Genomic DNA, 25,585 nt, shown 5'->3' with positions numbered 1-25,585 from the left:
GATGCCAGAAAACCTGTAGTTATAAGTGCTGACACCAGCAGTTATGGGATTGGAGCTGCATTATTTCAGCAGTTCCGAGAAGAGGTGAAACCGATCGCTTTCGTCTCAAGGACCCTCACTGCAGCGGAGACCAGATACGCACAGATAGAGAAGGAGTGTCTGGCATCTGTCTGGGTGTGTGAGAAGTTCGAGAGATACGTCAGTGGACTTGAGTCCTTTAAGCTCTTAACAGACCACAAGCCTTTAATACCCCTAATCAACACAAGTCTACTAGACCGAACGCCAGTGCGTTGTCAAAGATTGTTAATGCGTCTGCGCAGGTTTAACCCCATTGCGCAGCACATTTCAGGAAAACAACTAGTGGTTCCTGACACTCTTTCTAGAAGTCCACTGTCAGAAAACACCAACGATGCTGAAGAGGAAGTTAATTTATACGTCAAGTGTCCCAATATCCGATAGCCGTCTAGAGCGTGTTCGAGTAGCAACAGCAGAAGACCCAGAATTGTCTGAGGTTCTCCAAAACTCAGTATGGCTGGCTCAATTACGAAGAATCCATCAAAATTGAAATTCAACCATACTTTACCACAAGATCTGAGCTATTCGTTTGGAATAGTATCTTGTTGTAAAGAGATCGGATAGTTATTCCTGACTCTTTAAGACCGGAAGTTGTGATGACATTCACTCGGGACACCTGGGATTGAACAAATGCCGTTAACGTGCAAAAGGATCAGTATAGTGGCCAGGCATTTCTAACGATTTAGAACGAGTCATAAAATCATGTGAATTCTCTCAAGTTCACCGCCTTAAACAAAGTCGTGAACCATTGAGGACAATGGTGATGCCAGATCGACCCTGGCAAAAAGTGGCAGCTGATTTATGTGAGCTGAAGGGACGACACTTCCTAGTAGTCGTAGATTATTTTTCAAGGTTTATTGAAATAGCTTACCTAGACACACTAGCAAGCGCAACAGTTATTGGGAAAATGAAAGGCATATTGGCACACTGGCAAGATGGGGGATCCCTGAAGAACTTGTGACAGATAACAGGACTCAGTTTACATCAGATTCCTTAAAGAAACTTGCCTCTGATTATGGATTTACCCTCAAGCCAACGGAGAGGCAGAGATTGAAGTAAAGACTACAAATAAGATCTTACAACAAGATGACGTTTTTGTTGCGTTAATGGCCTATCGGTTCACTCCCATTTATGCAACAGGAGTGACATCAGCTGAACTAATCATGGGACGTAGGATGCAAACCATTGTTCCCGCCATTCCTTCCACATTAAAACCTAAATGGCCCGACTTGGAACAAGTGAGGAGACGAGCACGGGAAAGAATATGCAAAATGATATAACAACATTAAATTTGGAGCTAGAAAACTCTGTCTCTTGGGGCCAGGTGATCATGTGCGTATAAGAACTGACAAGGAAAACTTGTAGGGTGACAGCGGAACTGTCACAGGTGCAAATCACGAAACAAGATCCCACATGGTTGAGACAGACCATGGTCTCCTTCGGAGGAATCGTAGACACCTGCAACATACTGGATATCCTAATGTCAATGAGCCGCATTCAAGGGGTGAACCTTCCACACCAGTTGAGTCGTTCCAGGTAGACCAACCAGCCTTAACACCCGAACCAGGACAGTCACCATCTTCGGCAGAAACAGTTACAAGAATCTGGCCGTATTGTGCATCGTCCCAGGCAATTCGAGGACTGTGTGATGTGAAAGCTGACTATATGTGATAAGTTTGATGGTAGCAGCTTTTTCTTGTAACATGTATTGTATCACAAGTAGTGCATGCAAATAGTTTTGTATTTGTGTCGTAATTGCAATGCTTATTTTTTAATCTAGTCAAACTGCTCTAGTCCCGTAATTTACTCACCTTTCTTAAGTTTAGGGGGGAAGATGTTTGGTAATTAAATGAATAAGTACAAATTGTCTACTTTGGGCTTAACCCTTTGTAGTACGACGTCTATTTTGTGTTGTGATTTTGTCGCCATTCTAAATAAACGTGTTCTGGTGAACCTGGTGTATTTCATTGACTTTGTCATCAAAACAGTCATAATATAATTTCAGGTGGTCAGTGTGTCACCATTAATAAATATATCTGATCATTGTCAAATAGTTTCTGACAACCTCCAGATTAAATGAGGTAAAATCGTTGTTGTTTAACATGTTCTCTTAAAAAAAAATCTTGACTTGCAGTGTCTGGTGCAAAATGCAACTTTCTAATAAACCAAAAAAAAAAGCCCTATGATGGATCAATAGAATGGTGCCAACAATACAAAAATATATTTCTCACCTAAGTTGACCTAATACCATGCAACTTGCTTCTGTTTTACTATATGTACTAAATATAGACTTGATAACATCTTTGCAATGCCAATTTGCTTAAGTGTCTCATGTTACAGAGGCATAGCCAATGTGTATTTTTTAATCCTTTTTACTTATATTCAAGCTCATTTCTTGAAATTGTATTCAATTTAACAACCAGATAACACAATCATACCTTAGCATCTGCATAAAACAGGGAAGTGGAATTAACAACAGCACTTAAGATATATCAATTTCTGTAAAAGTAGAAATAATTTGGTTGCTTTTGATTATGTCATTAGTATTAGAACCATTTTAACAAGACCTTTGACTTTCAGTAGGACGTGGCTATCTAATTCATGCGTCAAAACAAGTTGAAAATGACGTGATTTCGAGCAAAATATGCACCGATTGCGTTGTCTTGGCTGAAAAGGCAGACAAATCTTGTTGATTTCAAAGAGCCATGGCTGAGTGGCCAACAATGAAATAGACATGCCTACGTCGCATTTCTGTTTGACACAACTACCCAAAGTCCAAGCTCTTGTTAAAATGGTTCTATTTTATGATTAAACCAACTAAATTTCATCCTTCAAAAGAGTCCCTCTTCTATCGCAATGCATTACAATCCATAAACTTAAAATGTATGAATTCTGACACATAGCATATGATTTGATAGTATGTGAGTATTATGACAATATGTAGTGGTCGAAGATTAAATTGTATTCTTCACCATGTAGTGCCTTCAATCATATTCTCTCGTGATAAAACATCGTGCATTGGATAGCTTCTTATATAGACTAGAAGATTACACAAATTAGAACCTTGCCTGAGTTGATGTCCCTGCAATATCTGTGACAACTACCGACATAGAGCAAGAGCTAGTAAAACGAAAGTCTCTGAACTTTGCAGGGCAATAAGGATAAAGAACTATCTGCCATAACCCCAGGCTGTAAGCAATAAAAGGAAGAAAAAGGGTACCAATTACATAGATACTTTTTGCAGCCTGCTTCATTATATAGCAATGATCAAGGTTATTGATCATAGCTTTGGTGATAAATTGAACGATATAATTTGAAATCCTTCACCTCCAGGCAACTGAATCCTTACTTTGTAGTGTGTATAGAACTTCTCACTATCTGTGCCTATGGCATGCTAAGAAATAAGCTTTAACTAGCAATAAAAATATATTAGCTATAGTTTTGCAGAGGGCAAAAGCTGTATAATTGCAATGTATTAATCACATTGTAATTATGACAGCTATTTGGCATAAAATATCCCTGATCACGATGAGTCATTACATTTTTTTTGTTTAAGTGTAAAGGCTGTTCCTCTCTTGTAAAATATGTAATAGAATTGCAAACATTGGCAAAGCAATAAAGATTATATAACCATTTCAGTTTTAAAAATTCATTAAGGTAACGGACTAATAAGGATCAAAGCCTTCATGGCTCAACAGAGGCACCTGCAGATCATTACAGAACAATAAGTATTAGTCCTTTGGGATGCACAAAAGTGGATTTTTTTTATAGTGTAATGACTGCTTATTATTGGAATGCTTCATTCTCAGAAAACCCAAGATCACATTTGAATGCATTCTATGCATTTCTAAAACTATTCAAGTACTCAGACTACATGCAGATCGACACTTCCCAGTTAGAACTCATCACAAGAGTACTGAATACAAGAAACACTAAACTCGGCATTCATGTCAACATAACATCAGTATATATTCTGTCAAAAGATCAGGTTTAATTCACAATCTGACAACAATGAATGCAGAAAATCTTTCAATGCCCTGGAAACACATTCTGTAAAACTATACTTTCCTGAGCTTCTGGGCTGTAATTTCAAAGAGGATCTATGATTTATCTGCTTGATTCCCTTTAGCAATACTTCATCATAATTAGACTTGATCCATTTCATCAAGACAATTTTCTTTTTCATTTGCTGAAACGGTCTGTCTTTGAAGACTTTGATATTAAATATCTGCATTATTGACAATATTATCTCAAACCAAAAGATATCAAAGAATTATAGCTGCATAACTTTTACTTCAGCTTGAACCAGTTAATTAAAAAGACATAGACCCCCTGCAATTCTACTACTTCAATGTAAAAGCATTACAAAGCAAGTTTGAGTGAGATAGGACAATGTTTTCTTAGCATCCTTGATGATGGAGGTTATGCCCTGTATCTGGGGCTAGCCTTATGTTTCAAAACCAAAGTTCAATGTATCATGAAAGCTAGTAAGGACAAACTTTTATCCAACAATCAAACCTGTATTCAACAACTCAAAATACTTTCACCTACTCTGGCATCAACACAAGTAAATCAAGCTCTGTATCTAAAGATACCTCTGTTGAATCAACCATGCATGCAAGTTTGGATAAGTACTATTATTTACATACTGTGGTATGGTTATCAAAGGACACCTGCTTCAAAAACTTAACCAACTCCAAAAACTTTACCCTTATCCAGCATCCAAAACATTTGGCTCAGATTCAGCATCCACAGCTGTAGAGTGCATCAGTATCAAACGATGCACAATCCATGCAAGTTTGGTGAAGATAGGACCAGTTGTATTTTAGATATGGCCATTAAAGGGCACCTGCTTAAAAAACTTTATCCTGCTCCAAACACCTAACCTTTCAGGTCCATAAGTTAGGTCCAGATTCGTCATTCACGCAAGTTTGGTGAAGATAGGACAACTAATAATTTAGATACAGGACCTCCTCCAAAAACTTTAACTAGGTCCAGATGCTGATGCCGAAGGTATAGCATAAGCTTCCCCCTACTTTGTTTTAGTAAGCTAAAAATTACCAGTAATAGCAAAGCTGACACAACAGCAAATGCTAGACATAGTGTGATCAGAAAACCTCATGTGAGCCTTTGGCTCAGGTGATCTAAATTGTCATCACTTGTGCTGAAACTACATTTTATTACTTTCTTACAAGTTTTAAATTGTACTCACTGTGTGACCCTCATCCACAAGATGGTCTATGAGGTAAATCAGTCCTTTCTCTGTTGGCTGACCAGCACCATACACAGGGAAGCCTTTGGCAGCTTGGTGAAAGTTGGGTGCTTTGAACTGAGAATACGATTTCTTGATGTCTGACTTCTCTGAAGCATCGCGTACCAAGAAATACTTTCCCTAAAATGATCAAGCAAGGTTTTTCTATTAAATAAATCACATCATATAATGATGACAATTCTACTCAGAATTCCAGACAACAGCAAGATTTATATAGAAAATTGTATTAATTCTCCAAGTCAGTATGTACAAAACCAGATCAAAACAAAATCATTTCAAATAACAAATGACACAAAATTCAATATTTTGAATAGGTTTTTTAAAATATGAATGTCTGTACAATGTTACATTGAGTTTGACATGTTTATTAGTATTGGATCATACTTCTAAGAATTCAAAATTTTGGTTTTGTTTGCTGGTACAAAATACACAGCCTTGCATATAGCTAAGATGTAAATATAGCATCCACTTAATAGACATGCCCACCCCTACTGTTAATCTTTTTCTGTTATAAACTAATAACATATTAAATTTTTATGAAAATTTATGTTTGTTGATATCAGTATTCGCATTAAATATTCAGGCTTAAGAAAAATAAACATACTTGTTAGAATAAGTAGCCAACAGGGAAACAAAAGCTACAAGTTCGACCTTAGGGTACTTTGCAATTTACAAGCATGTTTATTCAGGTACAGTAAAACACGCTTATAACGAAGTCCCAGGGACGGCGAATTTAACTTCGTTATAGGCGTAATTCGTTATATCCGTCAAGTTTATAACATGAACTAGAGTCTTGGGGAATGAAATTCACTTCGCTGTAAGCGTCAATTCATTATAAGCGTGTTCGCTATAACCGTGTTTTACTGTATACATATGTGTTTCAATTTGTTATTACTGTAACACAAACTGATGATGTAATGCACATATTTTCCTTTCTAAAAGTACATGTACATGTACACGTTGGTTTGTTAAACCTCTCTAATATTATCAACTGTTTTTATTTAATTACGATTCTGATCAAAAGGTATGTAAAATTTCATAAAAACAAGTAGAAACTTCGAAGCTAGTGATACATGGTATGTTGAGTTACAAGGCATGTGATGAGATATATATACTAAATATAAAGTTTGCTCTTTTTTTTTTTTAAACCTTGCATTGATATTTATACAATTTAAATAGTATTAATTCAATTTTAAAGAGAATAAAATCAGTTATGAACACTTAATTTGCCCTTGGTGTAATAGCTGCAGGTCTGAGCAAAAAAAAAGTTTGGATGAACGACCAGTTAAAGGGAGGTACAATTCTGTTTGTGTTAAAAAGTTGCAATTTATAGCACTTGTGCTAGTTTTGGACTAATTATATCAAATTGTCTCAATTTTAACACATTCTGTAGAAATATACAATTCTAAAGAGGATAAAATTTGGATATTTTATTGCAGATATTGTCTCTTTCCTTGTTTCTGATATCCTTTTAAACACCTGATGTGGCATTCTAAATAGTACGTTCTTAAATACAATATCATATACAATAACGTCATGTATTATGTTTTCTAGACCCTTGTAATCATAGCTACAGTCATGGCTACCTACAAATCTAAATCTGCCTGAGTATACTCCAGCTCATATATTACGTAAACCAAAAGTCTGAAAGATCACATGGCTTCTCCATTTATATACCAAGTCTAATGACTCTACTTTGCACTGTCTAGCATTTTAAGTCTATCTACGTCTTAGCTGAATACAAAGGATTTGATCATCCCTATAGCAACATCCAAAAGGGTGCATAAAAATCGTGATAAGTGACAAGACATGTACAAGAAAAAATATCAGTAATGATCACATGCCCAGTTTAAAGAGTACCTTTCACCTCTTTGGATCAATCAATTCATGCAACTAAAACATTGGAGATAATGATTACACTTTTTCATTGGTAATTAATTAAGCCTACCTACTCTTTCAATGGTAATTAAGTCTATCTTCTTGTAAAAGATGCATGACTGAATATTGGAAGAGTCTTCAATCTCTCACACAACTGCACAGTACAAAGGACAATTCAAAACAAAGCATATTTTGTAATTTTACTTTTGAATGTCATATCACATTTACCAAATTTGAATTTGGTCAGCCTTATTAAGGAAAAAAAACCAATTATTGTGATCTTAAAACAAGAGGCTTAGGGGTCACATTGCTCACCTAAGCAACTCTGTTCAAATCAGCTTTATAACATCAAATTTAATTGTGGCTGCACCCTACCCCTTCTACACAAGTTTCAGCTTTTCTGGCCAAATACTTCAATTGCTTCAAAACGTTAGGCTGAAATTGGGCAAGGTTTTTTGAAGGAGATAAAAAATTTAAGGGAGTATTTTTATGGCATTCTATGTTTCAAATATCGAAGTAATTTATGGCATAGCTAAACAGAAATAATTTACAATAGAATGATGAAAGATTGTCCTCACTGAAATTTTTTTTATTTTAAAAGTTATAACACAGAAGAGCAAAAAGTTAAAACATTATAGATAATGGATTCTTCTTACTAAAAGACTGATACATACTGAGAATGCTAAAAACATATCAAAAATTTATCCCTGCATTTGCTAATAAAAATTTCTGAGATGTAGAGACTGTATTAAACAGGCAAACAGCCTCATAGAATATGGATTGTCTGTAAATATTTGGCCAAAAGCATTAGTAATGTCATTGGAAGTTCAGAAAAATATGCCATATCAGACTTGAAAACATTAAATATCTCAATCATGGGCTATCATTTTTTACCAATTGTGTGCAAACTAAATGTTGAGTGGTATTGAGTTTTATTAAAAGCAGGAGTTAAGGCACAGGGGATTAAGTCTGAAATATTACCTTGGCGTTATGTTTTGGACGTTACAGTGCTCTGTGATGACAATACGCTGCTTTTGAAATCAAGTACCAGAAATAATTTCTAATTTAATGAAATATAACTTCATAGATCAATAAAATAGATATTTGTGCATTAAATAATGTGCTGATTTTAACATTCAAAATAATGATTTTGCAGAAAAAAACATTATCTGCATATTTTTTTAATGACTTGATCTAAAAATGTCCAGCAAAAGAGCTTTTCCCTTCTATTTCAATTTATTGCAGCAATTTGAAACAATTAATAGATGTAGTGAATATAACAGTTCACTGACATTGTGTTATCATCATATTAAAAAAAACATGAAAGCTATAGGCTAAAAGCTTGAATAAAAGATAAATAATGGAGCACCATTCAGATTCCTTTCTACTCAAGATCAACTTAAAGGGAATGAATATATAGATCAAGCAATTTTGATTTGTCTGTGCTATAGGTTTTGAAGTTTCTTGACAGCTTTCATTGCACTCTGAAGCTCTAAACAATGAATTACGAGCATCACTCTATTGGGAATATATTTACAAAGCTGTGCGATTTCACCATGTTTTAATCACATACAGATTTATTTGACATTTATTTCCACACATTTTCATTCTTTTTGTCCTCAAAACTTATATAATCTAATAAAAAGAATCCTTAAAGTACACGTTTAGGCGATGAGGGGATTATCCGAGAACAAATATTTTTGCTTCACTTCTCTTGTTGCTAATAAATCATACCACAACCAAACCCATTTACAAACATTATCAAAACCAATTCTTTTATGAACATATGGTGAAATTTAGACCCTACAGATTACAAGGGTGATGCGGAATGGACCTTATTAGATCATTGAAGGGGAAGACTACCGCAAGCATTGATCCCTAGAAACGGGGTCAAACATCCATTTCACTTATATTATAGCTAGAGCTGAGCTAACTAGAACAAAACAAAGTCTTTAGTGTCAAACATAAATTCATTCAGATAAGATATTTTCCTCCACTAAATTAACTGTTTCAAAATCTTTGTAAGCTTTTCCCATTGATCCAAATTTTTAACCCCTAGCTGTTATACTAATGCATTCCCTAATTGTAAATACCTGTACAATTAAATTTGAGTTAGAATAACAGTTTATATTAGGATAAAAGTAGCTTTCAATTAATTAAATCTAAAACAAGAAGCTAATAATTAATTTGAAAAATCATTCATATAATTAGTTTCTACAACCTCATCTGGTTTATTACAATTTTATGCATGAAAATGGCTTTGCCAAAATCCTTCAAAATGTAAACAAACAGAACTAATAGTTATTAATAGCCATATTCATAGCTTAATTGTTTGTTATCAAACATTTTGCAAATGTCTACTCAATTATAGGCCCTGCTGGTTGCTAGAATCAAGAGATGATCACATGACAATATTTCCAATTTCCTTCTCAATAGAGAAGAGACCAATTTTAACCTCCCAACAAACATTACAATGAACCTAATTTGAGCAGACTGTACTCTATGAAATTAAGTTAATTATTGTTAGAACTCACAGGATTCAAGTATCAGAACTAATACACTTGCAGATTCTTATATCAAATTTGTTGTAATTTTGAAGCTGCTTGTTTCCTCACAACACAATTATTTTATCTACATATATATATATAAACACCTTCCTCATGAAAATCAATGTATCACACCTCCTAATGAAGTTGACCTATTTTTCAATAATCAATCATTAACAAGTACATACCATACAGTAAAACACACCCTGCTTCTTGATACCTCTACCCCCCTAAAATACCATCTATGTAAAAAACATAAAAATGCCCCACCTTCATAGAAACCTATAAAATAAATCTAGTGAATCTACAGCAACATTTGATAATCAAATTGACTCACAAACCTGGAACAAGACCAAAGAGACAGAGACAAAAAGACATATTATATTTGTAAATATAATATTTATTATAAAATTATTGTCAATATTGTATGGCACTAAATCTTATATATATGACCTTGACCTTGTATGTCAGAGGATTTCTATTGGCAATGCCTGCTATCCCATCCGTTTATGTGATATATTGCATAATAAAATATTGTTTAAATAAAGAGATAGAGGTATCCCCTCAAAACAAGGAGAGGAATAACAGGTGGTATATTGACTAGACAACGTATCGATGAGAAAGGTGTTAATTACAGCTAGGTGTTAACAATGAGTTGATGGGATTTTTGTAATTGAACTGTCTCTAATTACAAAATGATGAAGCTATTGCTTAGATTACTCACAGTAGACAAACTTTTATTTGTGCAATTCTATCTTGGTTTGCAGTGACTAATTTTCATAACAAAGAGTATATGCAGATAAACATATATTAATTACACCTTAGAAATGAATAGCATCTGACGTTCAGTGAATCTCCTGAATTTTCTCTCGCACAAATATGTACTTAAAAACTTGGTCTCCTCTTGATAACATCAATATGATTATCAGTTTAAGTCAACATATTTGTTTACTGTATTGTTGCATTGAGTTGTATAAACTTGATATTACATATCTAAAGGAACCAGACATTGTCGAGATGGTGACTATTTCAAAAGGAGGGCCTCGCTTTTGACAAAGATCATTTTAAAACATGTAAGGTTGTTTTATAAGGCTAATTTTGAAAAGAATTTTGTAACTATGAATTAATTTCTAAGCTTAAAAAAACTAAATAGCATAGCACATGCATTTCTTCTTTAATTCTAATTTCTTTCTGATACCCCCAGATGGATAAAAAATTGTTTATGGTCACCATACACCCTCTTACAACAGGCACTCTGAGTAAAGTTTGAGCCAAATCATACAAAGAGGTTATTTGACCTTGACCTTTGACCCACAACATTGATTCAAAGTCATTGCAAACCCTCTACCCACAGGCACTCATAGTGTGGGTTTTAGCCTAGCTGGACATAGAGAAGAGAAAATTTACTCTGCAAAAGGGTTTCTATATAGATCGAGCTGTAATTTAACCTTACCTTTGATATATAGTATTAATTCAAAGTTGCAACACATTCTACCCATGCACTAAAAGCTAAGGATTTAAGTCCAACCTATCTTCCCAATGAAAGAGAATGAAAATATGCCCAAAGAAGGAATTTACAGAGAATTTTTTCAACTGTTCCCTTGATCCAGGTTGAAGGTCATTGCACTCTTTGCCTTCAGGCACTTTTTTTGGTGAGGTTCGACCCAAACTTTGCCAAAAGGAAAGGAAATAAGCTCCAAAAAGTAAATCAGATGGACAAAAGAATGAACAAACAGACAGATCACTACAGAGTGCTTGCAGAGTGGGGTCATAACATTTCACAAAAAAAGTTTTGAAATGAATAACTATCCATCTTGCCCACAAGTTTTTGTTCACCAACACATCCCAAGCAAAGCATTCCCTCTTGACAGGAATTAAAGCAGCTAGAATTCATCCTTTTGTTTGGGCTTAAATTGTTCCATAAATTGAAGGAGTCAAATTTTCCTGTTTATTTATTTGGTTGTAATTGTTGATATCTTGAGAAATTATCCATAAATTGACATCTCTGAATTTGAGAGAGGATTGACTTATAACAACAAGCATTCTGAGAGTATTGCATGAGCAACACACGTCCCCTACCGGTTTGTAGAAATTTGTGGAAACAATGCACTATTATGCAGAATATCATTCTTACCATCTTGTGTACCCCAAATCAACAGACCAACCCGATAACGAATCCGATTGTAATTATACAAAAAAACCTTTCGATTAAATTAACAACACAATGTTTGAAACTATTTTAGAAAACTTATTTGTTTTGTTAGAAACAATAAAAGGAATGGTCCAAGTAATGCACAATATTATTACTGACTACATACTTTCCTTGTTTATTCGTTACACACCGAACCTGATACTGAACCCGAACATTAAAAAATTGGAATATAAAAAATTAATTTTCTCGAAAATATGTCAACCAGATGCTACAAAAATGTAAACTTAAATTGATCTGTAGTTTGACATTTTGAAGCTGTTCAGCAAATTTCATGTTATTCCTCAAACGCATTAAGAAACAAGAGGCCCAGGGGCCACATCGCTCACCTGAGCAACAATTGCCTTAATTCTGATCAAATTAGCATTACAGTATCAAAATATCTTGACAACTAAGTACAGTAGATCTTGATAAAAAAAATTGAAAATCTGCCAATTTTTATCCACCTGTTTTTTTTTGGTAAATACCAAGCTCCTTTTGTTGTTGTACCTGTAAGAAGATTTTTCTCTATTCCTTTCTCCCCCCCCCCCCCCCCCTTTCCATTTCGTGGCCCCACTCTTCTCTAGGGAATAATGGTTTCATCAAACTTAAATCTGCATTACATGTGCTTTCACACTAAGTACTGAGTTTTGGACAAAAAACTTTCCCAGAATATTTTTAAAGATTTTCTCTATATTTTCCTATGCAAAAATTCAAATCGCCATCACAGCCCCGCCCTATTACTAGGGACTGTGATTTTGCAAACTTGAATTTACACTATCTGAGGATGCCACTACACAAGTTTAAGCTTTTCTGGCCAAATAGTTTTTAAAGATTTTCTCTCTATATTCCTGTATAAAAATTTATCCCCTAATTGTGGCCCCACCCTACCCCCGGTTTGAACAAACTTGAATCTACAATATCTGAGGATGCTCCCATTTTAATTTCAGCTTTTCTGGCCTGATAGTTTTTGAGAAGATTTTTAAAGATTTTCTCTATATATTCCTATGTAAAACTTGATCCCCCTCTTGTGGCCCCTCCCTACCCCCGGGGACCATGATTTGAACAAACTTGAATCTACAATACCTGAGGATGCCTCCACACAAGTTTAAGCTTTTCAGGCTGCATAGTTTTTGAGAAGAAGATTTTTGAAAAATACCAACAAATTTTCAATAATTCTCAATTATCTCCCCTTTAAAGAGGGTGTGGCCCTTCATTTGAACAAACTTGAATCCCCTTCACCTAGTGGTGCGTTGTGCCAAATTTGGTTGAAATCTGCCCAATGGTTCTTAAGTAGAAGATGAAAATGTGAAAAGTTTACAATGACGACGACAACGACAGACAACGGACAAATTGTGATCAGAAAAGCTCACTTGAGCCTTTGGCTCAGGTGAGCTAAAAAAGCGTGGAAAACTGAAGTGGGACAGACAAAAAGACAGACGGACAGACAGATGGACGGATAGAAAGACGGACTGACGGACGCAGAGGAAAGCTATAGTCCCCTCCGGTGAAACCGATAGGGGACTAATGATAAAAAGGTACACAAAGTATGATGAATGTACTACCATGCATGTAAGTTCCTCTTTCAATCTTGTACACCCACAACAAACAGACTACCACACCCTTTTGCAATTGGATAATGATGATTAATTTCAGTGTATCAGCTATTATGATGATTCCGAACATATTGTAATGCTGTCACATAACAGCCTCATCCTATTGATTCAGGTTAATAATCTCAAACACCTATTCTCTATATTCCTGTGTTCTCTTTCACAGTATAGACAATGATCTGCTGGAGCTGTAACATGTCAGTCTTTCTCTACCCAGAACTACAACAAAGGGTATGCATGATTCATTATGTTTCTGATCTACATCTATATGGCTGCAGTAAAGAAACCCAGATCAAGGCCTTACAAGCACTCTGTTTCATAATGATACAGTTAAATGTTATGTCATCCTTTTATTCCTCCTACTGAATCTGCCTCTACTAACAATATAAATCCTGCTGTATGTTCTTATATAGCCTTCAAAGAATTGGGTTTGTTTGTCTTTGTTATTGCTGGGGTTTTTTGCTTTTGATTAGGATTTGCACTCCTTGTTTCTAAACTATAAGTCTGACCTAAAGATTCAATAACCAATACAAGTACTCGACTTTCTTAGATAAAAAATGCATACATGTTAACATCTGTGACAGTATTTTCTTAATAAAGTATCAGTAGAGGCATAGACATTTACATGTTTTCCAGAATAATAATATGAGGGTTTGCAAAGAGAACTGGATGAAGGCTATAATGCCTGCTCACTTCTCTACAGAGAATAATGTGACAAGGTACAAAGCGAAGTGTATGGTGCACTATAAAAAAAGGAAAAGAAATTTGATAAAAATACACTGAGTAATTGTTTATTCAAACATAAACTCAAATCATACATTAAAATGAACAAGCTCCAGTATCACCCAATACAGTTCATTTCCAGTGTACATGTATTTGCTATATACAGTAAAACTTGGCTATAGGTACATGTAAGTTCTAGAGACCAATGGATTTACTTTTTTATACTGTGGAATTACTTTAATTCGTTTAGGTCAACCTTCATTGGTAACAAAAATTTTCCTGGTTTTTGGGAACAAAATTTTGTTGGTAGTGTAATCAGGATAAATCTAATTAAATATCAAACAAGTGCTTGTATAAACGTTTGTTGATATGTAAATTTTGTGGGCAAGGGTTGCTCACGAAAGCCACAAACATTGTACCCCTAAAACAATGGTGATTCTAAAGTATCCCCATCTTAATAAAGGTCACTGCATGCCATTAACCAAAAGGTTCTTTTATCCTTTGATCAAAGGTACTATGTGGGTGATGCATGAGCCAGATGGGAGCAAATAGAGAAAAGATATGCTCTGGACAAGGATTTTTCATAGAATTCTGCTATGACTTGAAAATTGGTTCAAGGTTACAACACATCCCTTACTCAAAAGCTCTGTTTATGAGAAGTATGAACCAAATAGGGCTAAGTGAAAAATATATATGCTCTGAAAAAAGGAATTTTTGGTGATCTGAAATGATCTTGACCCTTGATCTACAAACTTTATTCAAGGTCACTGCTCACCCTTTGACCAAAGACACGATCTCTGTAAGTGAAGTATGAACCAGATTGAACCAAGGGGAGAGGACATGCCCCAAACAAGAATTTTAACTATAATTCCGCTATGACCTTAACCATAGACCTAGAAACATGGTTCACAGTCACTGCACACCCTTAACCAAAGGCACTCTGTAGGTGAAGCATGAGCCAGATTGGGCCAAGGAGAGAGAAGATATGGTCCAGACAAGCAATCTTGGATGGACAGACGGATGGATAGAGGGACAGACAGACTGTACCGCAGAGCGGGGCCCTAATAATAAGTACCGGTACATTCATCTATCGAATATTAATCTACCATCAACCAAATGTAAAAAGTTTCTACAATAAATGTATAATCACACAATTTTTTTTCTACATGACAACAACCCCCTCCCTGACAACTATTTGTATTACTTTTTACGCAACTCTACATGAATAATAATAAAATGAAAAAGAGATTCAAAAGGAATTATCAACAGTAAAATGCTTTCTTTGTTGTTTAAATGGGATAATGCAGAAAATGATTACTTCATAAGAGATATACCAGTACATGAACTACTTAGGCCACACATCATTTTCAGCATTAATCATGTTAATGCCTTCAACATTCATACCAATATGAACCAACAAAAGAAAAATTACTGCTTAACTTCAGTGTTCTGAACCAAACTGCAACTTTTCAGTGTAACCAATATAAATTCATTTGGATACACTAATACAATGCTTCTAGTGTTAAATTTTCCTTTCTGCAGGTTGCTTTTTTATTAAAGCTTTCTGAAAGTGATGATTTCATGTAAATGGATGTTTTCCTGGGCAACTTTTAATCAAATTTAAAACTTTAAAAAAAAGGATTTTCCTTTAGGGAAATACAAAAGTGAAGATATATTGCACAACATTTGCAAAACATGACTGTTTTCATATATCACCCCACTAAAACAGAAGATAACTGACAGATTTTCTTTTCCATCCAACATTGATAAAGATCCATTGGGATTAAGAAGAAGAAAAAAGCCTACCCATTAAAATCGTGCAGACTGATGTCTTAGCATTTAATCTGGTTCCAAAAGGAAAATAAACCTTCAGTCTTGAGAAAATTAAATTTTACCTTGACTAATGGGTGTCTGGGCATATTCTCTGCAATATATCCATACACAATTGGATCCTTGAAATCCGAGACATGCTGGAATTCCTCTTTACAGTCCTTGATGATGATTGGTGCAACATCGTTACACGCTCTGACAAAATTCCTGCTCTTCTGTTTCTCTGAAATTTAAAGATACAATGTAAAATCATAAAGATTGCATTTAATTGGTGTTCACACATCAGGAGCTCATATTTAAAATTTTAGTCAATAATATACAATGTACAATTTGTACTACTTTGACATATTCATGGTATTCAAGATATCTATGTGCGAGATATCAGAGTTTGACTGTAAAATGTAACTACTGTAGATTGAAGGAGAAATAATCGTTGAGGATTAATTTCATTATTTTCGTTGGCAGTATAAATATATGACATTAACAATGTCTATAATCATTATAGTATACATTTGAAAGTATGTTCTACCACCAATGTCTAGTCAATTTGAAGATGTACAAGAACAAGGCACAAGTTTGCAGGGGATTACTGGCTGGTGGGATTTGTTAATGTGAAAGATAGATCAATCAACCTAGTCTTAGCTCCCTGATGCCACTGAGCCATTTAGGATCCCAACCCTTCGCCATTATGGATAATTTCTCACTGAACATTCCCTTAATGATGATAAATACAATTTACTTTCTAATGCATAGGCATGTACCTCTATCTAAATTGGCATTTCCCCCATGAACCAGTAAATCTAGTCAGAGATTAGAATTGTAAGAAAAAATGTATAACAAATCAACAGCCAAACAACGGAATCATGATATTTTCGGAATTGTCTGGAGCTGTACCAATTTTCCTCCTAAGAAAATTCTCAGTAATAGTAAATTATACATCATTGTTTGAATAATTAATACATACATCAACTAATACAGGCCAAAAACTGTGGGTATACATATATATCTTCCCCTTTTATAGGACTTAATTAAATTCACTTACTTTATTGCTTTGAACAGTTTTTACTCAAATTAAATTTGTTTGAAAATATCATTTAATCAATTAACAGTCACGAAATTTTTACCAATATTCATGCTGAATACAAAGTCTTCCTCTGAAATCCAATCAACAGATTGATTCAATGTTTGGTTGGCAATAAATGCTTCGAGGAACTTGAAATTTTATCATCTTGGTCATAAAACTACATCATTCAATCTATATTCTATGGCTCAAATAACAGTGGGTTTGCTTAATGTTGAATAACTATTGTACCAGATACAGTTCAATGCATCCAAATGCAGACAACAATTTCTTAATTTTATCAGAAATATAGTTTGCCTAAAAAATAAAGGTCTTTCCTTCTTATTTATAAATACAATTGTCTGCAATTTCAATCATTATATCAAAATCTAACATAATTTTTCATAAATAATAAACTCCAAACATACTACTCTATCAATTACATGTATTATCAAAGAATGGGGTTTAGTACAAGAAATTTTCTATTTTGCATCAAATACCGTAATTGAGCAATACAGTTCTTGAATACTACTTTTTTATTATTAGAAAGGATACTACAATGTGTACACAGTTAAGAAAAGTAAATTCATATCCACATGAACCAAGGTTAAAGTCTATGTTATCTTCATCTATAAGTCAATGGTTACAGTATGCTGCAACAAAATCTGAGCACCTGTCAATAAATCTATTAGTTACTTAAAAGTATTAAAATGATAAATTAGTAAAAATCTGTCAACCAGGATTTTAAAAAATGCAGCTAATATCACTGCAAGTGCCACTTTTTTCATATTCTCTATTATGTGTCAGTTTGTAATGATTATTTCAGAACCCTACTTGGATCAGTCACTGACCTAAGGATAAAACCAACAAAAGTGACCATACCAAAAACCTTTATTAAATCAAGCAAATGATATTAGTACTAGATTCAGAAATATGATCTCATTAGTACTCCTCCAGTGATTGGGAGATACATCAATACTTTACCTATGTAATCTTAACTTGATAGATGAGTGTATATGTTATCTAGCTCATCTAATGTCCATGCACACACTTTGCCAATTAGCTGAAACTCAAAACCTTTAGTCATATGAGGTGGATACCTGGCATTTTCTGACATAATTAAATTATGAAATATAATATAACCATGATAATAACAAGTGATCTGAAAAAATCCAAACATTTTTAAATCAGTACATACCAAATGGTCCCATGACTCAAAGGGGCATTGCATGTTCCCATTGCACAAAAAAGTTTTAAAAAAGGCTTTCCTAAATTAACAAATCAAATAATATTATGTAATGATCAAACTAAAAGAACTGAAAACTTCTCACTTTTCAGTTCAATGCAATAAAGCCCTGATCAAATTGTCTTTCCCATGGATTTGTCGAACAGCTAGGTCAATGAACAGGAATTATTTATCATCTTCATGCACCCTAATCACAGCTGAAGATGTAAACTATTTTTCTAAGTGATATGGCCCTCTCAGACAAAATGATAAATATGGATATATATATAATATCTATGTTGTGGTATTGCACTGTGAGAGAGGACATCTCCATATACCGGTATTACTTACCTGTACCTAAATGTGATATTAGCATGTGATATAGAACTTTAGCATCACCACCACGAACAATATTGCTTCATGAGAGATGAGTTTTGTAAACTTCTTAACTATACTTGAAGATCTTAATTGCTTTAATTGTTAAAGCAGATATTTTGTGTCTTCTCTTATCTGGCTATATTGCTTCATTTAAGAGGAATTTTGTTTACTGCTTACTTGGTGATATTGCCCTGTAAGAGAGAAATTTTTGTAAATTCTTACTTGGTGATATTGCCCTGTGAAATAGATTTTTAGCGTAATACTTAGCTGGTATCAATTGCCATGGAAGAATATTTTATTGTTGTTCTCTCCGCAGTACTTGTTGATATTGCCCTGTGAAACTCTGTGTACATATTGGGTACTGTGATATTGCCCTGTGAGAATGTGTTTGTGCAATACTTACTTGTAGATATTGCCCTGTGAGATTTTTTGAGTAAAACCATTACCTACCTGGTGATATTGCCCTGTGGGACAGGATGGGGCTGTCAGGTTCTGGGGAGGATGGTGGAGTGAGAGTACTAGAACCAGATCCCATCTCTTTAGTATTTCACTCAATCATTTTCAGATCAACACCTACAACAATTATGGAATGATCGAATAAGTTCCATATTCTAATATTTGGTAGTATTTATCTTTTAAATCAACAGAACTAAAATATACTTATAGCAGAAATATACCGGTAGACTTTTTTTTTAACCTGATGTACATACCTCTAAAATGTTGAGAAATGTATTCAGTATTTAATTACAAATACAAGCATGTATATTAATTTGTGTATAGTGTGAGACTATGATGTTCATAATAAGAACATCATTTGTTAGCACTTGCATAATTTTTCTTTCAAAAATACTGAAAGTGTTCATTACACTTCTCAGAATTCTAATAAGACATATAGATGACATATAGATGAAAAAACAGACTAAAAATTATTTAAAAAATGTCAATATGAAGGAGTCATCTTTAAAAATCATTTTCAACTATTTCGACATTAATTCATAAGGAAATTCATTATTTAATAAGATGCCAATAATATTATAGTCATTTTTAATCTTGATCTTACAGACAAGGAAAATCAATCATTATTTGGACTGCATTAAACTATATAATTAGCTAATTAATGTTCTGGTTCCTTTGATCCATGTACCAAACACAAGTAATTAACTCAATTGGTACACAGGGATGCTTACTTCTTCCAGAGAGACTTTTATAAGAATGAATATGGGTACATCTGTCAAACAAAACTATTCCCCATAGGTATTTTGAAAATGACCTACCAAACAGACCTAAAGAGAGGCAAACATGCAACAAGTGAAAAGCTGTCAATGTGACAGCAAACCGGGTTTTCTTTTATGTAAACTGTATCCATAATCCATGTCAACCCTTATCCAGTGAAATGGAGTACCCTACATGTATATGCAACATTTTGCCAAAAAATGACTAAGTTCAAAAGCTGGTATTTTTTCGATAAATTATCGGGAATCAAAATCCTAGCAATATGCACACCTCTGATATATGTACAATTGATCTGCAAACGAGCATCTTCCTATCCTGTGAACTGTAGGAGGAGTTATCCGTACAATGAGGGTACCCTATATGCAACATTTTGCCAAAAAATGACTAAGTTCAAAAGCTGGTATTTTTTCGATAAATTATCGGAAATCAAAATCCTAGCAATATGCACACCTCTGATATATGTACAATTGATCTGCAAAAGAACAATTTCCTATCTTGAGAACTGTAGGAGGATTTATCCGTACAATGAAGGTACCATATATGCAATATTTTGCCAAAAAATGACTAAGTTCAAAAGCTGGTATTTTTTCGATAAATTATCGGAAATCAAAATCCTAGCAATATCCACACCTTTGATATATGTACAATTGATCTGCAAAAGAACAACTTCCTATCTTGAAAACTGTAGGAGGAGTTATCCGTACAATGAAGGTACCATATATGCAATATTTTGCCAAAAAATGACTAAGTTCAAAAGCTGGTATTTTTTCGATAAATTATCGGAAATCAAAATCCTAGCAATATCCACACCTTTGATATATGTACAATTGATCTGCAAAAGAACAACTTCCTATCTTGAAAACTGTAGGAGGAGTTATCCGTACAATGAGGGTACCCTTTTGGCAGCCGCCCGCCCGCCCGCCCGCCATTTCACCATTTTAATAACCGGATTTTTCTGTTGGAAAACCCGGTTAAAAATGCATGCATGTTTTCTAAAAGGACATTACTGAAATCAGGTATAAAAATCAGTTTACTTGCTATGTTTATAGATTTGAGACAATTTTCTTATACAATTACTGATTAAAATAATACTTCGATAACTTTATAATCAAAAGTCTTACAGAACTGTATAGGTAGGTAGGTATTCAATTAATCTATTTATATAAATCTATAAATCATGCATTTCCCATACATGCCAAAAAATGAACTCTGTACAGGAGAAATAACAAAAGGCCAAGGGGCCACATCACTGAGCTGAGCAACAATAGCAAACTGACATATTCCCCATTTTTTTTGGTGGGGGGGGGGGGGGGAGGGGGCACATCATTTTTTTTTAAAGATTGAGCCCCTAATAAAGAATAAATATTTTCAAAGATTTCCTCCTATATATTCCTAAGTAAAATTTACCTTCCTAACACCCTCCCCCCCCCCCCCCCCCCCACCACCCCACTGTACACCCCCTACCCCTGAGGATCACGAGGACAAACTTGAATCTACAATATCTGGGGATGCTTTCATAGAGGTTTTAAATTTCCCACCAAAATGGTTTTTGAGAAAATTTTTAAAACTTTAACCTTTATACAGTTCTTATGTAAAAATTTGAACCCCCATCGGCTGGTCCCACCCTACATCCAGGGATCATGATTTGAACAAATTTGGCTCAGGTGAGCTATAAATCTAAAACAAGTAAAATACTTGATATGGTTATAAACTGGATACATGAAATTATAAAACATGTGGTAATTACATGTACCATCTATTTAGATACATTAATGTATTTTGTAAGTATGGATGCATGACAACTAGATCGTATCCTCACTTATTTAAATACCATCCAGTTATATGAAAACCATTATAATAACTGTATTGAGGATTCTGACGTACATCGTTTCTATTTAAAGTTCACACAATTATAGTGTTCTCCTTGCCTTTTCCATTAGTGAGTTTAACACATACCATATTCTATTTAACAAACAGACTGTATGATCCCAAATCATATGTCGGTTCCGATTACCACAGGTAAAATTACTATGGAGCAATTCCTTTCCTAATTAATCAATATTATCACTTGGCTTAACGAGACACCAGTATTGAACAAGATACATGCAGATTGTAATATAAGATACATAAAAACATCATGTATCAATCTTATAAAAGCATACATTATATCGTATTTACATTTTTCAGTGTATTTGCCTGTGATAACACTACGTATTGATTTTGTACTTTACAGTCTGACCAATAATTAAAATCAAAACAAGATATCTGTGAGCCAATGCTCACTAGTGATACCCCCGCTCTGATTTGAATATGCAAAATAAGCAAAGTTGACATTTAACAGAAAGCTGGCATCCGATTGGTACACAAATATATCCCACAATATGTCATGCCTAAACAAATAGTACGTGTGTTAAAATTTCAAGCATCTGTGATAAATAGTTGCTGAGAAATCTTTGACAGAAATTTGTTTGAAAATTTTTGCTAAAAATAAACAAAGTCGTCATTTAACAGGAAGTTGACTCTGATTGGTACATAAATATATCCCAAGATATGGCATGCCTATACAAATACTGTGTAAAAATTTCAAGCATCTGCGATAAACAGTTGCTGAGAATTCTTTGACAAAAATTTGTATGAAAATTTTTGCTAAAAATAAACAAAGTCATTATTTAAAAGGAAGTTGACGTCTGATTGGTACAAAAATATATCCCACGATATGGCATGCCTATACAAATATTGTGTAAAAATTTCGAGCATCTGCGATAAACAGTTGCTGAGAAATCTTTGACGAAAATTTGTTTGAAAATTTTGGTTAAAAATTAAGCAAAGTCGTCATTTAACAGGAAGTTGACATCCGATTGGTACAAAAATATATCCCACGATATGGCATGCCTTAACAAACACTGTGTAAAAATTTCAAGCATCTGCGATAAATAGTTGCTGAGATAAAAGTGACAGAAATTTTTGTTACGGACAGACAGACAGACACACAAGGGTAAAACAGTATACCCCCTCTCCTTCGGAGCGGGGGTATAATTACCGTCAATAATGAGGTGTTGTTGGAAAGATTAACAATTTTAATTGCTTGGTGTCAACCGTATGTTTCTATGTTTTATATATATATATATACCGTCAGGTTCACCCAGACATCTAATTTGTATACTTTGTAGTCTTAGCGTTACTTTTAAAGGTTTTCTGTTAAGTCAGTTTCATAAGCAAAATGTAATCCTTTTATTTTGAGATATATGACCAATATATTTGAAAAGTTAAGCTGTAAGTTAAAAACATTACCTTTAAAAGAACCAATAATTCATCTTGCAAAAAACAAAACAAAAAAAATATGTATATTTGCAAGCCATTAGCAGAAGAGATAAAAAAAAAAAAAAGTTAATAGATTCAGATATGCCAATGATATTTCCATGAAGATAACTCCGAATATGGGAATACTGAATAAATCCAAGATGACAAGAAATCAAATTATATCCACATATCCATTTTAGCCAATTTCATGTTCATATTATAAATTACATCTAATTGATATGTATGTACTGATGGAGTTCACAGCATTGCATCCATGATGCTACATGTATCTAATAGAAATGATGGTACACTGTGTAGTCCCTTCTTTTATCCATGATTTAAAATCCATTCAAGATGATGAATATCAATGAAACATACTGATCAAGTGTATCTATTAGAGTTTGCAAGATGAGCATCTTAAAAAAATGAAAAAGAACAAAATAAACCTTGTTTGAATGATAGCAGAGAAGAATCTAAATCTGTTTTTTATCCTGTGAACATGTTAGGAACAATAAAAGTATTACAAAAGTAGTGTTAATATGACATTTTCAAGTTGATTGCTGTGTTAATTAACTGACCCTTATATACTAAGAAATTTAAAATTGATCACTTAAAAACATACATGTTAACTCTACCGATTTATGCGGAAGTCTATCGCTTTTTAGCTCTGTCTCCCGCCTACCGCTTTTATTAAAAAATCTACCGCCTTTCTTAAAAATACATTCCTTATTTTGATAGATAGCCATTTTGGAAGCCATTGTGGTCAAAAAATCTCGTCAGGTTTGAAATTAGAAAATAAAAAATAGAAATAAAAAGCATTGTTTTGGAGTACAAATTATTACAAAATCTGTACCCTAAAAGCCCCCCATAGTCTTACTACAGCACACATCTTATACGCCTATTAATGGCAAGGAGAAGGATTTAACTTAACTTAAACTTTCAGTGGGATGTTACTATCTAGTTTGTTCTTTAAAACAAGCTGTCAAATATTGATCTCCTTTCATTTAATTTGCGTCCGGAAGCTCATTATAAATATTAAACTTTTTCCAACAAACTGCTCTGTTGTGTGAAATTGACCTGTTTCAACTGAAATATACAGCCTTGGATGAAGTCGGACAAGTGTCGTTGCATCCAAAGTATTCATATCTATTAGCCAATAACAGGACAGTTTACCATGAGTAGATTATGCCTTCATCAAAATGGAGTAATACATGTCACATACTGCCCAAAGTTCACGCTCTTGTTAAAAAGCTCTAAAACTGAGGCAAAGCAAACATGATAAGGTACAGTTCAAATGATCTGAAGATAAATTCATGCTATTTTGTTATCAACTCTTCTTAAAAAAAAAAAGATTTGTATTCATTGCATTATATTTACATCCACCAAGTATGACTCCCTCCTATTTCTTGGTGAATTTAATTGTGATTCATATTTAGCTCTGTTGAAACTGACAGACCTAAAATCTACACGCCCTGTTTATCCTTTGGTTGAAACCTTCAGCAGCCTAAGAAAAATCATAGACTGCACAAAATAATCATGATAATGTCACACTCAAATTCCCATTTTATTGTTTAAATTAACCTGTATTACTGCAAAAGTGCTTTTTTAAACTTTAAATTCATTGGTCAAAGTTCCAAAAATAATTACACATATGTATATTTCTATTAAAGTATCTTTGAAGTTTTACAATGTTGTTTCATATTTTCATATTTAAAAACATCCATTTCCTCAAGATTTGTCTGCATTATCAGTTTCTTTTATTTCTAATGTAAAATAAAGCTTAATTAACACAGAATAAAAAACAGTACAAATACATTTTAACCGAGAGATACATTTTAACTGAGACGCGACACATCAGAAAAATGGTCTGTACTACACGTTCATGTATGAATATATTTTGTACAATTATCATCCCTCAATTTAAAATGTTTTTTCTTAAATCTTGAATTCATCATTATAATAATCTAATATACTGAACATAAGCTCGAAGGTAGTTTTGAAATCAAAATGTGCACATTCACAGTTTATTGTGATGATAACAAAATTAATTACACATCCTAAAAAAAAGATGTATCTTAAGATACATCTTTTTTTTAGGATGTGGAATTAATTTTGATTAATCTTAATTAATTTCTGAACAAAGATTCATATATATCTCTGTAGTTTAATACCAAGTGGGTCATATTTCTATATGAAACATAAAATATAAATTGCCAAACAATAAATCAATGCTTTGAGTCGAAGCTACAATTCATATGGTTATG

At 33.7% G+C, this 25,585-nt stretch overlaps 1 protein-coding gene across 5 annotated transcripts in view; it reads right to left on the bottom strand.

Moving 5' to 3' along the window:
* LOC105347072 (paladin) overlaps positions 1–25,585 on the bottom strand; it is a 60,846-nt gene that overhangs the window by 31,110 nt on the left and 4,151 nt on the right. For all 5 annotated transcript variants that reach the window (XM_066065097.1, XM_066065098.1, XM_034458011.2 and 2 more), the window contains 3 exons: positions 19,239–19,361; positions 16,191–16,348; positions 5,288–5,467 (listed from right to left, as the gene is read on the bottom strand). In XM_066065097.1, the coding sequence (XP_065921169.1) occupies positions 5,288–5,467; positions 16,191–16,348; positions 19,239–19,323 (423 nt within the window). In that variant the 5' untranslated portion in view covers positions 19,324–19,361. The remainder of the gene's footprint in view (positions 1–5,287; positions 5,468–16,190; positions 16,349–19,238; positions 19,362–25,585) is intronic.

This window comes from Magallana gigas, chromosome 7, assembly GCF_963853765.1.
Source record: "Magallana gigas chromosome 7, xbMagGiga1.1, whole genome shotgun sequence".
NCBI classification, from domain to species: Eukaryota; Metazoa; Mollusca; class Bivalvia; order Ostreida; family Ostreidae; genus Magallana; species Magallana gigas.
Note: the sequence above shows the minus strand (reverse complement) of the source record. Positions and strands in the feature narration are given on the sequence as shown.